Source organism: Telmatherina bonti (genome assembly GCF_933228915.1).
Source record: "Telmatherina bonti genome assembly, chromosome: 8".
Classification (NCBI taxonomy): Eukaryota; Metazoa; Chordata; class Actinopteri; order Atheriniformes; family Telmatherinidae; genus Telmatherina; species Telmatherina bonti.
In genome coordinates this window covers 26172059-26186570 of record NC_136626.1, presented here as the reverse complement: position 1 = coordinate 26186570, position 14512 = coordinate 26172059, and the positions used below count along the sequence as shown (strand labels likewise).

Here is a 14512-nt window from a genome sequence, read left to right as displayed (position 1 = left end):
AGTGAGGGAAGGCTAGCAGTGCAGCCAAGACCACAGAGGTGTGCACCGCTTACAGTGGCACTCAAGTATGTAGAGACAGTGACTGGCAAGCAGCAATCAGCAAAACAGGCAGTTAATAAAAAAAATCTCTGAGAAAATAATAACAGAAAAAAAAAAAACATCTTGAAGCTGTTTTTGTTCAACTGAACTACCAGGAAAGATATCTCTTTTCACAGCTAAGAGCCAACTCCACTTCCCTTGAAAGGTGAAAAGGTTAGCTTATACCCTGTGGTTTGTTTTTGGCACGCTACCCTCTGCTGCTTCTCATTTTTTTCTGACATTTCCTGTTCTGTCTCAAGTTGAGGAATCAGTCTGCAGGTCTGAATGTGTATACTGCTAGGAGCTTACGTCTGCAAGTCTGTGTTTCTTCCCCCCCCCCCCCCCCTCCTTTCACTTTACCCCAAAAATGGCAACCTATATTTTTCCGCCCTTTAACCAGCTATTCAGAACTTGCCTAACAAGAGACGTCAGCAGCAGAGAAGTTTGTGGGCCTCATTTTTGCAGCAGTGCATCAGTGAGCAAAGCCCTCTACCTGCTGGCCAAAGGAGGTACACAACAAGGAAGCTTAAGATTACCTCAGTTAAAGATTTTTTTTGGGAATTTTGAAGAAAAGCACTGATACAACTTGTGACATTTTCCACCAAACCTCTGTGTGGGTTTTAAAGAAAGAAAAACTCTTATTTAAGTAGGATGATACCACACCCAGGAGTATGCGCTGAGTCACCAAGCTTCCTTTTTCATAATCTGATGCTGGCTGTGCCCTTTATTTCACATCATCTGCATTTTATACAGTTCATGTTGCCCCCAAATTAAGTAATAATTGCATTATGCATATTAATAAAGTAAAAACAACTGTAAAAGGTTAAATCTTACACTTCTAAGAGTAAGATGTGTACATTCAAACCAGTGGATGCTCGTAGTAGTAGTAGTAGTGTATTTTGCATTCTCAGGAAGTGATAGTTTTGCATCAAGTGTAGATGTATGTACAATGAACTTCTGATAATCATCAGCTAAACTCAAGGCAATGTGACAGGCAGAAGTGTGTTTTGTGCAAATGACTTTATTCATAGACAGAACAGAAAAACAGAAGTTTTCAGGCTACTAGCAGAAAGAAGTTATTTAAGTGAGTGGCTGAGAACTCACTTTCAAGTCATATCTACAACTGTGATATCTTCACACAAAACAAACTTAACCAAATCCGACACCAAATCTTATGGAAATGCCTGCTTGCTGTCAGGAAGAGAATCAAGGAGGACAAGAAGACGGAGTCAACTATATAATAGTTGGGTTAGATTTCTGCCATGCTGTTCAGAATTATTGGCAACCGTCTGAGAACAAATGCAAAAATATCAGGAAAGATTTCATTCCAAAGTGTACAAGGCAGTCCTCAATTTTAGGCTCAAGGAAACACAATGCAACACATACTGAACACCCCATGTTGACCTGAAGCGACATGAAGTTGTTGCTTCAGGCCTTTCTGAATGCTGCACACTGAAATGGAGCAGGGCTTGATCAGTTAAGGCCGCAGGGGGGAATCATACCATCGCTGAGACATGGTGAAGGTTTCTTTTGTTGTCCTGGGCATGTGTCACATGTCAGATGCTATCAGAAGACTATCAAGGCATCTTAGAGTGAGAAATGTCAGAAAATTAGATTCATATTGAAAATCAAAGGTCAGGAGTTCATCTTATCCAAACTAAGTAAAGATTGTTCATATGCAACTTCTGAAGTATTCCTGTACAGGACAAGAGACAGAAACTACCGCACAAATGTAAGAAGCCAACAGATGGAAGACATTTTGAAGATTATCAAGCGGTCTGTATGTAAATATTACCAGAGAGTAACTAAAACTGCTGCAGGTGACACATTTTACCTTCACGATTGGAGCCGTTTTGTTGCTGTAATTTTGAGCACCATTTAAATTTACAAGCTGCACAAATTTGGTTTACTCGCATTTATTTCAGATTTTTATTTGAAGAAAATGTTTTTGCCAAGTTAAAGTGTGCGAACAGTTCCACCAACACTGACGTTTCTTTAATCTCCAACCGAACAAAAGTAGTGCACTGTGAGACGGTGCAGCCTTAACATAAAGCTGAATATATTAGCAATAAGTCTTACAAAATCCATCAATAAACAGTCCGGGGGACTTGTTTTCATTTACAAAAAGAAAAAAAAATGTATTTTTGATATTCCAGCTACCATCTTACAATGGCTAGCACTGTGATGGAGACTCTGTATGAGAGGAGAACCGAGATGATACAGATCAGTTTATTCCTTTCCGATTTTTTATATATATTGGACCTGGTGCTTTACCGAGTAAGGTGTGACAGCTATAAAACTGGTTTCCTGTCCTTTGTGTATGATAAACACCACCTTCATGACCGACTGTGCAGACTAACCTCACATGCAACTATTTCTATCCTGCAAGAAAATGCTAAAATATTAGGTTTGGGTAAAGCAAAATAAATGACTCTTCACTGTGAGCGCTAAATAAGCACAGTACTTACTTTTAGTGATCTGACACTTCATAAATGTGAAAACAAAAAAAAAAACCCTCCCCTAATCAGGCAGGTAAAGTAGCATTTTCAAGCCTTTTATACAGTATTTGGGGGAAATAAAAATAACTCCAGCTGCACTTTCTACTGCCTGTATTGTTACTGAGGACTAATATAACTCCAACAGTTTTGGCATGTTATCCATTCCTACTAAACTTATATTACATGAAGACTTATACCCCTATAGTGTGTTTAGGTTGAATAAAATGTGATTTTTTTTTTGTTTCTTTTCGATGCATTACTAACATATAAAAGATTAAATCAGTTGCTCCTGTTATAGTACATCAACTTTGGAAACTGAGAAACAGGAAATCTGTCTTTTTCCACACAAATCAGTTTTAAAACCAATCAACCTGCACATACACACATACAAAGCCATTCATCAGTTTTCTCACCATCTAGAGCACTGTTGTATAATTAGCATTAATAAAAGTATGCATTATGACATTGACATTCGGATCACACATCCATGGACAGGTAAGAACGAAATGGGCGGTGGTATGTCGGCAAAGTCTTATTGAAAGCAGGGATCCTGTTTTAGTTGAAAGTGACAGCTTTTCTTCACGTCTGGAGACTGCGTACAGCTCTTTTTCCCCCTCCGCTACCTTCTTCCTCTTCTCCTCTCTCCACTCTCAGAGCCACCAGAAGCGCACGTAGACGATAAGCATGATGAAGAAGACGCCACCTGCTGCCAGCTTGGCATAGGTGGATCGGGTGTTCAGGTACTTGGCGTCGCTCCTGTACTTTTTCGACAGGCTGGACAAGTTGCTGGCCTTAGAGTCCAGTGCTGCGTAGAGGAGAAATGGTTAAAAAAAAAAAAAAAAAACAGAACAGTAACAGAAAAGTAAACAAGAAATAAAGTAGGAAGGAAAACATGTGAGAACTAAATCAAAAGCAGAGGTATTTAAGGTGAAATTGAAGGTATTCCCTGGCAAACTCACCAGAGAGAGCCTCTCCTCTTTGCAGAACCTCTTCTATGTTAGCCACCATGATTCTTTGAACATCCTGGAGCTCTGTGTTGATGCTGCCCAGATTTCTTCTTGCTCGGCTGTCAATGTAAGACTTCTTGGTTTTCTGAATGTAAGTGTCTGAAGGAGAAAGAGGATGCAAGTCAAACAGAAGCATTCGCAAATGGATTCATGTTTGGAAACTTGTGTATTGGTGAATTTAGAAGCTCATATCTGCATATTTGAGGACTTCAGTTTCCGCAAGAACGTCATTATCTATTTTTTTCCTCACCAAATTCAATGAAGGAGTACGGACGGGAGACTGTTGGGACCCTCTTTCCATGTTGATCGTGAAACTCTGCCTGCAGATCTTCTAGGTAAGCAAAAGCTAGCTTCTTTGGAAAGCTAGCTTCACACAGGACAAGGTAGCACACTCCCTTCTCAATGAAATAGCTGGAAGGAGTAAAAGTTAAAGCATTAAGCAGGGGTGGATAGTGCATTTTAAGTGTTCAAAACCTGATAGGAAACCGCTGCTGGAGCAGAAAACATTCTCAATCGTTTACTTCTTTGTACTCACTGAAAAGACATGGAACCAGCCTCTAAAGTGCAGCGTGTGGGACTCTGGTCATTGAGCTTCCTGAAGAGCTGCTTAGCTTGGCTCTGATACTGTTGAAGATCTCGACCCAGCTATAGAGAAGTAAACAAACTATTAACGCTTATCTTACTGATATTTAAAACATAAAGCCAAGTGTGCAGTGTGGTGGGTTAAATTTACTAGCTAATTTCACTAGAAAGGGATGACTCGGAGCAAGATGAGTATGTCTGCTTCCTAGAGAAGAAAATAACAGAAACCATCTACATTACATAAAGTTAATCTCTTGCCTTGCAAAGTGTGATAGATAGAAATAACTTTTATAAGAAGTTTACAGACAGCCCCAGCAGTGCGATGCTATATATGACACAGAGGGCAACGCTTTCACAAGGAACACGTCACTTGGGCTTTGAGTCTGTTAATAGAAAAAGACAATCTTCACTGCAGCATCACAGAGACACATATGAAGCACAGAGACACAACAAACCTTTTCACTTCCCTTTTTGAAAGCAAACAAGAGAGTGAAGAAAAACAAGTTAGTCATGTCCTTAAGTAAAACAGCTTGTGTTAAAAATGCCATCTACTTAAAGTGTCCTTTTTTTTTTTATAATCAAGGGGAATGCCATGCTTCAGATTTGTTTCTTTTATCATTTCAGTAAGCAATTAAAAAAATGCCAACATTTAATCAGTACAATAACACGACAATCCCTATGCATTCTGCATAATTCATAATTGATTCAAATACTAACTATGTATTTTACAGAATACAGGAGTTATAAATTAAAATGCCCTTGCTCTCTGGTGGACAAATTATGCAACTGCAGATATGCCAAGTGCATTTTTCACCTTTTATCGACGTCAATTCTTTGCCAGGACACACACAAATACGAAGATCTCATTGAAAAGATCTAACTGGTTCACATATATAGCATTCATTTTAACTGCACATCCACTTGCTCAGGAATGCTTGGAAACTAGGACATATTCTTGAACTCACATGAATTCAGGAGGATGGGTTTTTTTTTTTTTTTTTTTAAATAAATAATGAAGATGTAACCAAGTTTTGGAGGCTTGAATGTGACTGAATTAATACCCAGTGAAAAGAAGAAATAGAGCCAGTGGTCTAAAGGGAATTCTGAAGTGTATCTGAATTAATTCAGGATTTCAAACAAAGATTTACTCATAAAAACAGACTGATTTAATATTACTTGAGTATATTAAAAACAACAATAACAAACAAAAAACAGGTTGTGTGTACAGACAGACAGGCCTGCTAAAGGAAGCCTACACTTATCAGCCAAGTCACACAGATAAAACTTCAAATAAACAACCAGGTGTGAAGTGTTTGTTTCCTCTAAGATGAACATTTATGTAGAACAATGATCCCAACTATGAGTGTTATTGTTATATGACGTGTCAGTGTAATATCAGGACAATAAAAAGGCATGAACTGTCTGAAACGATACACAACAAGCGACAACAGAAGCAAGAAAGGCTGAAATGTGAACCTGCTCGTCCTCCTGCATTGAAGCGGCTAACAGCAGTCCGTCAGCCAGCCGAGCAATCATCGTCAGCAGCACCATCTTTCCCAAATGTTCCGCTGTTCTCCCAGGGCCCGGAAAACGCTACAGCTAGCTGGTACTGCTGTTTGTTTGACGTGAACTGACAACACCACAGGACCAACGCGCTGAGCTGGCCGGAAACGCTACAGCTTTGTGTGTCACAGTCAAATCCCGCCGTGCGCTTCCTACGTGGAACCAAAGCGCTCAATACAAGGTTCCACAACACGTTGCATATTTATTTCTTTATTACAAATTAATCTCTTTGTGCCGGGACGCTGGTTCAGTGACAATAAATGTGATTCTGATTATTACGACCATTACCACTATAACCTTTCTTTATTCCTCAGCTTGTTTTTGACAGCTGAAGGGTGAAGCAGGAGAGGTTTTCAGATCAAGGATTTCACACGAATGTAAGTTCTCCCAAAAAGTTTTATTTTAAACTGATTGTTCCTTAAATGAGGTTTAAGAACACACTAAGGAAAATACGTGGAGCTGCTGGATAACTGCAGAAAGAATGGGTGGAAGGCTATTTATGCACCTACTCATAGGTTACAATGGCTTTGCAGGGCAAGATGTACATTGAACCCTTCTTTGTATTGGAGGGGGGCAGGAAAGGAAAGCCTTTAGAGGTGGCTGTGTCCAGAGTGGCGTATGATGGTAAGGAACACCACTTGGACACAAACTAGAGCCAGTTTAACCCTGCCGATGGCTCATTAGACAGATCAATTAGAAATACATTTTGGAAATATCAAGTCAACATTTCCGAATATAATGCATCTGAGCTGTACAATAGCTTTATTCTCTTAGAATAAAGTTATAAATCTACTTGCTGTCAGTCCACATGTCCTTGGATAAGTAATGCCTCAAAATGCCCGGATAGAAGACAGTGAATGTGTACATAATTTTAAACTGGGTACCTGTTATGCAGTTATTACAGGAGACCACTGGATCCACTCACAGATAAAAAGATGTTCATGTGTGGAAGAATTTTATATATTTTATCTGCTTGTACCACACTGAATGGCCTGCCTTTTCGTAGTTTATAAGGTAGGGGTTGAATTTATGATCACATCCTGTCCATAGGAACAATAACCACCATTCAATGTTTGAAGACTAGAATAAAAACACAAAAGTCAGATGTAAAGTCACTGTCTTTAATTTCCCTAGTTATGCCAATAAATTGGTCTCAAAGCAATTTATTACTAGTTAGTAGAAGTTTTCAGACAATACAGACATTCTGCTCTTCACTCTCGTGCTGTCTTTGACCAGATCTTCAACCGTGCCTATCCTACATGACTGATGTATTTTTCTACACATGCCATTTCTAATCTCTTAACTAGTTTGGTTTAATTTTGATTTATAAAATCTCATGTCTCCTTTTTGTTCTAAATACACACGTCTGGTCATCAATTTTAAAATCAAGCCTTAAAAAGTGGTTGTGAACCATGTTTGGACAGGAAAACAGCAAAATAGGACTTTGTGAACTCAAATAATGCAAAGGGAAAAAAACCAAATGCAAGGAAAAATTTAATAGTAACAGTTCTGTGATCATTTAAAAAATTACAAAGACTTTTAAAGAAACAGTACTTTTCCCTTTTATGCTCATCTGAACATATACTGTATGTTAAAAGGCAAGAACAAAAGACCTGACTTACATTTTCATGTGGTTTATGGTCGTTTTAAAGTTAGCCTCTTGCCAGAATCTTTTTCTATCATTACGCTGTGTGAGTTTTAACAGCAAATCAATGAAAACAATGCTGACCTTTTGACTGACTGGAGATAGCACACAAACATGCAAGATGAAGCTGAGGTAGTCAGTAAAAGAATTTCATTCAGTCATTCACATTTTTTTTGGAATGCAAAGCTAGAAAATTTTAGAAGATAATTTGTGTTATAAGACTCCTATAATAAGACTCAGTCACCATCTTACACATGATGAGAAGATAAAACTGCTGATTTGCACCCTGTCATGGACTGGTGATCAGACCAGGGTGCAATGTGGCTCTTATTTAGCAGTAGATCAACCAGGTTCCAGTTGCCCCATGTTTTGTTAATAAAATATAAAAGAGCTGAGTTGAACATTGTCACAGTAGAAGGAGTATTAATAACAGGAAAAGGGAGAATGTTTGAACCTGAGGGCTCAACAATGTAAAAGGAAAACCTCAGCATCAATGAAAAATGCTGTGATATTTCTTTTTGAGCAGCTGTGCACGATCAGATGGACACTGCATCACTGGGAGCCGAGGGGGCCCCAGAGACAGGCCTGACACATCTGTCATCAGCTGTTTGTTCACTCCCACATCAAAGCCTGTCAGTGACGGAGAAGACATGAAGAATGTAGGCTGATTTATTTTCAGTCAATTAGAATTTTACAGGAAAACACTACTGTCACTCACCGAGTTTCGTTGCATAACTCAGAAGCTCCTGTATCTTGAACTGCACATGAAAGCGACAAAGAAATGAAGAAAAATGATAGATAATACAAAGAGAAGTTGACAACAGCAAACAGCGGAGAGATCGGCACTACCTGGATTGCTCTGGCTTGGTCAAGATTCCCATCCTCAAATGCTAACATGAGTTTGTTAACCTGAGATCCCATATAGTTATATGTGCTGTGGGGAGAGAAATTAAACACAGAAATAAATACAGCATACAGAAAGAAAGAAAGATGGACTATACAAATAGAAGATCACCAACCTGCCAACCGCTCCACTGGCTCCCATCGCCAGACCTGCTAACAGTTGCTATAATAACAATGTTCAGGATTTATTTTAGGGTTTGGCTCTGTGGTTGAGTATAGTGTCATAAAACATGAAGAAGAAAAAAAACAATGAACACTGCCTTGAAAAAGTATTTTCCCTCATTGGTGTTTCTTGTTATCCTGTTGTTTGGAGCAAGGAGCATAATAATGATCCAGGAATGATCCCAACAGGTCAGGGAAGGGTTAAAAATTAAAACAAATTCTCCATAGTGCAGTGTAAAATCCATTATTAGTAAATGTAAAGAAAAGGATCCCAAAATAAGCAAAAGCTTTGTCCAGTCAAGAAATTCATTATTTAGAGAGTGCAACGAAGCTGCAGCTCATTACATGAACTGTATTAAGTAACTACGAGTTTCTAGGGTTTGAAACAGTAACTGTGGGGGTGCAAGATGTATAGTTAATAGTGAAATGGTCTGTGTACCAAACGCCCTCTCGGGCAAATGTTTTGTCGGAGGCCTGAACACCACGTAAAGAACATATCTGACCAAAAAGCTGTATGCATAAGAACCTGCGAGCATCTGTAAACATTCAGTTTGGTTAAGAGGGTGAGGTAACCATGCAACCACACTTACAGCTAAAAACAACATACAGAAATGTTAAGGGAAACAATATTTAGGATTTGGCCTTTTCAAACCAACATCAATCCCTATGGGAATCTGTGGTATGATGTAAAGACTTCTGTGCACAAGTAGAAGCCATTCAGCTTGAAGGAGCAGGAGAAGTTCTGGGTTAACTCAGAAAAACCTAAACCATGGGAAAATGATCAGATATTCTATTTTTTTTTCAATTGAGGTCTTTATTTGTCCCTTTAAAAAAGTGTAAATTAAAAAGGTAACTAATTTTTTAGGGATATTTATCATTTATTACTATGTAATTTGTCAAATTTTTCCTAGTGTAATCTTCTGCTTTCTGCTGTTCATTAAGGGACAGAACACAAAATCATATCATGTGTTTCACAGGATTTTGATCAAAGTGTGTACCATAAAGTGATGTCAAATGCCTCAGAAACTGTATGGATCATATGTATTATGCTGGTCTCTTATGGGTTGAGGAATAGGCAAAGCTTTCAGAGTTTAGACTTGCCGAACTTATAAATAAAAGCCCCGAGGAACAAAATATTGATCTGTTGGACAAGTGCTTACACATGTTCAAGTTTTGCATCATCACACTGCGGGCAAGTTGTAGTCTCTTCTCCAAAACTATAAAAAAAAAGGGAGGGGGGAGATACTTTTTCAAGGCACTTTAAGTAATGTGACTAACCTCATCAATGCCATATAGGACTGACCACTGAGGCAGGCTGTAACTGACACACTGGCCAAAGTCCATGAGGTCGGTCCCACTGAACTTCACACCGCTGAATGAGGGGATGAACTTCTCAATGCCTTCTATCAAATCTCTCACTTGCACTGAAGAATGCAAGAACATTTCAAACTCGCATCCCAAAAGGCATCTGAAATAACACAGTTTTGTGACACTGACCATTAACACCAGTGACTGCTGGAAGGTGGTAATAATAGAAGGGAAGAGTTGGAGCAGCTGAAGCAACTTCCTGCAGGTATGTCCTCAAATCATCTGAAGCAGGGTGAGAGGGGAAAATGTGACTTTATGTTTTAGCAGAGCTCAACATGTACACTTCATATGAGAGTAACGGATGTTTACGTCACACACCTGCAGTTTTGGGTTTGAAGAAAGAGGGAGAAATGACCGCTATTCCATTAGCCCCAACTTTTACTGAATGACGAGCCTGAACATAACATGGAAGATCAATGATGAGTAAAAGAAATTTAAAGCTTCTGTTACAGTGCTATATGATCAATTTTGTTAAACTATTAACAACAAAGCTATTTAAAAGCTGTAAACGGTGAATAAAGTTTGTATTATTATTTCTTTTTTTGATTGCATTGTAACTAAAAGCACAGACGATGAGAGCAAACAATTTGCTATAATTGTAACTGAAATCTGTCACTTCTTGATATGAATTCTTATTGAGGTAAAGTTAAATCTAAAATATATCAGAACTGATGGGAGATAAAAGGTCCTACTGGGAGTTTTCTGTCAGCTGCAGGAACCAGTCCACATTTACAGTTTGGAAATACTTCTGATTCACTTTCATTTCCCATCAAACAAGCAGACAAGCAACAACTCACCAGATCTTGGGAATCCTTAAGACTCATGCAACCAACGTGCACGATGACTTGATCCATTCTGTTGAGACAAGCATGAATACAGTTCACAACATGTTTATTCTGGCATCACAGTGAACATATACAGCCAAAAACAAAAGGTAAATACTTACTTGCCCCTGGCTTTCAGACACCATTCTTCTGTTAGGGCCTTCCTCTCTGCAACAGTGAGTGACATGCTCTCCCCTGTGGTGCCATTCACTGTGAGCAAGTAGAGTTAGTCTTATTTACACCTCATAGCTCTTATTGAAAAGTATCTTAGAGCAAAACAGAAAAAACTTAAAGTTCACCTTTTTTAATGAAATTGACTGAATTCACAAAAGTACATTTCGATTATTGAACCAGAAAACTGTAAGAATCACATAAACCGGTATTTTATATCAACTACAGTTCAAAACTCTTTACAGTGTAAGTCTTACAACTCAGTGTTCACCAGCAAAACTGAATTCTGTTTTACAGAAATCTATGTGAAAGACATTAAGGAAACTAAAAGAAAGGACAGAACCTATGTCTTCTCAGCTGTAAGAGCAGTTGTTACCATGGAGATAACGCGGTTAAGTTGGGCTATCAAGGTGAGATTAAGTTAGGTTAACTTCATACAATTATGCGAAGCAATTCCATAACTTTCCTAAAAGTGTGGAGACAACAAGTGTCAGGGTGACTCCTGGTTGTTTTGTGTGTATTGTAAGTTCGGTTTTAGTGCTTATGGACGTTACTGCACATTGCGGTTTTGAATAAAGGAATTATTTCTGCTTTACAAATCTCTGATTGGCCAAAACACATTAAGATCATATAATCACTTAAAAAAAAAAAAAAAACCTTTCAATTTTTTTTTAAACCTTGGCATGGCAAGTTTATTTATAAAGCATTTTTCATGGGCAAATCTACAGACATTTTTACTAACAAAGTCATTCAATTAAAGAACAATTTCTAACTCAATTTTATTATATTTGTTTTTTTTTTTTGTTTTTTTGGCTCAACCACTTTAAACTGGAGGAGTTGTGAAGCACAGCAATCTTTCATATCACAGATTCTCTGTCAGATAAAGGTCTGGACTTTGTTTGGCCCTTTTCAGACATTTTACTGTTTTCCCTTAAATCATTTGAGATTTGTATTTGAGGAATGTAATGGATTGTTGTCATGCAAGTCTCAAATATCTGGAAGATTATAACAGTTTTCCCTCCAGTAGCTGATATTTGCAGCTTTCCCAGAGTAACCTCTGGCCTCTTTGATATCTCTCTGAATATTGAAGGCACGTCTTATTTTGACCTCTTTGCTATGATTGTGTATTCTTTATTAAAACCAAAATACAATCTGTACTTGTAAACCATCTTGTCTCTGAAATGACTGGAGATCTTCTTATTCTTCAGTGTGCTGTTTCCTTGGTGGCACTAAGACCATTTAGCAGGAAATCACAGAGCTAGATAACAAACATACAAAAAGCCTGAAAGTGAAGTCAATACAGCGACTTCAAAAGGCAATGGCTGCACAAGGTCTTAATTTAAGGTTGGAGTGGAAATTTCAAATTGTGTCTTACTAAATGAGATAAACTATAATAATAATCTATAATCTATAATTTTATATAATAATCTATAATATACAATCTATTCTATAATGTATAATATAATCTATAATCTACGTTATAAGTATTCACATATATGTTACTCATTATGGAAATTTTACTCTTTATGTATTAGTTCACTATGGTAAAAGGTTCTCTCTGAGTGCATTTCGAAGCTGGGGTCAGGTTGACCTTAGTTACCTTCTTAAGGAACAGTATGCCTCGCAATTATCTGTTTTTATTCCTTATTGACATAAAGCACATATGATGACTTGGGATGACAAGCTTCCAACTGTGAATAAGATTCAGACAAACTCAGATAGAGGTTGTTTATTTACCAGATGAGGAGTTCTCTGTCTACTGAGAGATGGCAAAGAGTATGAACGGTTGATACTGAATGGGAACAACAACCAAGGCTTAAAGCAGGTTATTATCTGTTTGTCAGATCAGAATCCCTCCAGACTTATGCTCGATCAGACTTCAGAACAGTTTCTACAACTGCAATTGCAATACTTTACATTTTTTCATTCTCTGTTCATTAAACTTTTTAAACAATTTTTGACGACAATCCCGACTCCTTGTCCTTTGACTGTTGAGATTTTTTCCACAACACTGCAAAGCAAAGGGGCAAATACATGTTTTTGTTTCTTTAAATGTTTAAAAACATTTTCTGATTTGCACAATTTCCCAAACTCTGATGCTTAAGTAGAGCCTGATTTGGATTTAATTGAACTAACTTGTAGATTTATTCACATAATTAGCCAAGACATTGATTTAAATTACAGAATGAACTGGTACAAAATGGGAAAATCTCCAACAGCAGTTAAAATCTTTTGAAATCCACTGTATGAGTGTGTCTTTCTGAATGAATATGCTGACTCAGGGCCAGCCTCTGACAGGATCTGTCTACCTTGGAAAACAGAAGGAAAAAAAGAGAAAACTAGCACAGCATAAATAGTGAGGGTGTGAATCACACACTTTTTCAAAATGGAGAAAGGCGCTGTAGTATACTCTCATCAAAGAGCTACTTAATTGGTATAATATTTAAGATACACCTAATACTACTATCAAATCCTCTATGAGAGCATTTATTTGTTTAAGTTAAGGAAAACCGAAGGTTAATCGTATTAACAGAGTTTATAGAGGAGAGAACAAATGAACAAACAATGAGAGATAAATCGAAGTTTGTCTCATTTAGGAGGCAACATAAAAAAAGATAATCGCAAAAAGAATTCTGGTTATGAACTTACCAAATATGTTCTTGACGCCTTGTTTCTCTATCAAGTAGTCAACATATTGCTCAATCACTGGTAAGTTGATTTCCCTGTATTGAGAAAGGATGACAATGTACAATAACTAAGCATTTGACAAAAGAACACCAAACAATAAAACAGAGAGAGACAGGAAAAGATTTAAAAAGAAAAAAAAAAAGTGCATTTAAGACCCTTACCCATCTGGAGAAAATGGAGAAAAGGTGGCTGCAACAAGCCCGTTCAGCTTTCTGTCAGCAACAGGAACCATGACTGATATCTTTACCAAATGTATGCACAAAATGAAAAATAACAAAAACTGGAAACAGAAAAGTGGGGGACAAAGAAGAGACAAGACAAAATGCATTTAGCTCATGATAAATGTTAGATATGATACCATAAGCAAAAACCTTTATAATATATATATATAAGCCCTAGGAGTGTATTTAAAGAGAATACGATATTGTAATAAAAATCGTGGCGACGTTCCTGCATACCTTGTAGAGCTTCTTTTCTTCTCTGCGTTGAAAACAGCAGTTTCTACCCTTGGTAAGGATGTTAGTAGAGCAAACTTGGTCTAACAGACTGAATATCCAACACTAACCTGGGATTTGTTAATATTCCTGTCATGTGAAAAGATCGAGCCGTCAAGTGACACCGCAAAGCTCTATGGGAAATGATGTTCATGTGTTTAAAAAAAAAAAAAAAAAAAAAAGCCGAATATTCAAGAGGATTTTTAACCCCATAACAGGCTCTCCAGCTCAACTTTCTGCGTGTAGATATTGCTCAGTCAATTTAGGTGTCTTTATATCACGATATGTGCTTTCACTTATCAAGAATTAGTGCTGCGCATAGGTGCTGCTTTGATTTGCTGTCAGGTGCTCTATAATCACTTTTTAGTTTTACACAAATAAAACAGCAAATTGTTAGAGCAATACTTTTATCTATCTATATGTCGGTTTTAATAACAAAAATACCCAAATAGTCGAAATCTGTCTCCGAGGGCCAAGAGCATTCAGGTTGTCTGAAACAAACTGTAACAAGTATGTCAATAAAATAAAT

General features: G+C 37.6%; 2 protein-coding genes across 2 annotated transcripts; both read right to left on the bottom strand.

Annotated features, from left to right (window-relative positions):
- Window positions 1–1140: 1140 nt before the first annotated feature.
- On the bottom strand, window positions 1141–5832 carry sec22bb (SEC22 homolog B, vesicle trafficking protein b). Its single transcript, XM_079245266.1, has 5 exons — window positions 5642–5832; window positions 4119–4228; window positions 3834–3994; window positions 3536–3682; window positions 1141–3381 (listed from the first exon to the last, which is right to left on the bottom strand). Exons 1-5 carry the CDS (start codon window positions 5714–5716, stop codon window positions 3227–3229), a joined length of 648 nt encoding a protein of 215 aa, XP_079101392.1. The 5' UTR covers window positions 5717–5832; the 3' UTR covers window positions 1141–3226.
- A 1869-nt stretch (window positions 5833–7701) lies between these two features.
- npl (N-acetylneuraminate pyruvate lyase (dihydrodipicolinate synthase)) lies at window positions 7702–14044 on the bottom strand. Its single transcript, XM_079245352.1, has 12 exons — window positions 13948–14044; window positions 13651–13769; window positions 13451–13524; window positions 10753–10840; window positions 10604–10661; window positions 10125–10200; window positions 9936–10028; window positions 9717–9862; window positions 8393–8439; window positions 8223–8307; window positions 8092–8131; window positions 7702–8003 (listed from the first exon to the last, which is right to left on the bottom strand). Exons 2-12 carry the CDS (start codon window positions 13719–13721, stop codon window positions 7864–7866), a joined length of 918 nt encoding a protein of 305 aa, XP_079101478.1. The 5' UTR covers window positions 13722–13769; window positions 13948–14044; the 3' UTR covers window positions 7702–7863.
- Window positions 14045–14512: the final 468 nt, after the last annotated feature.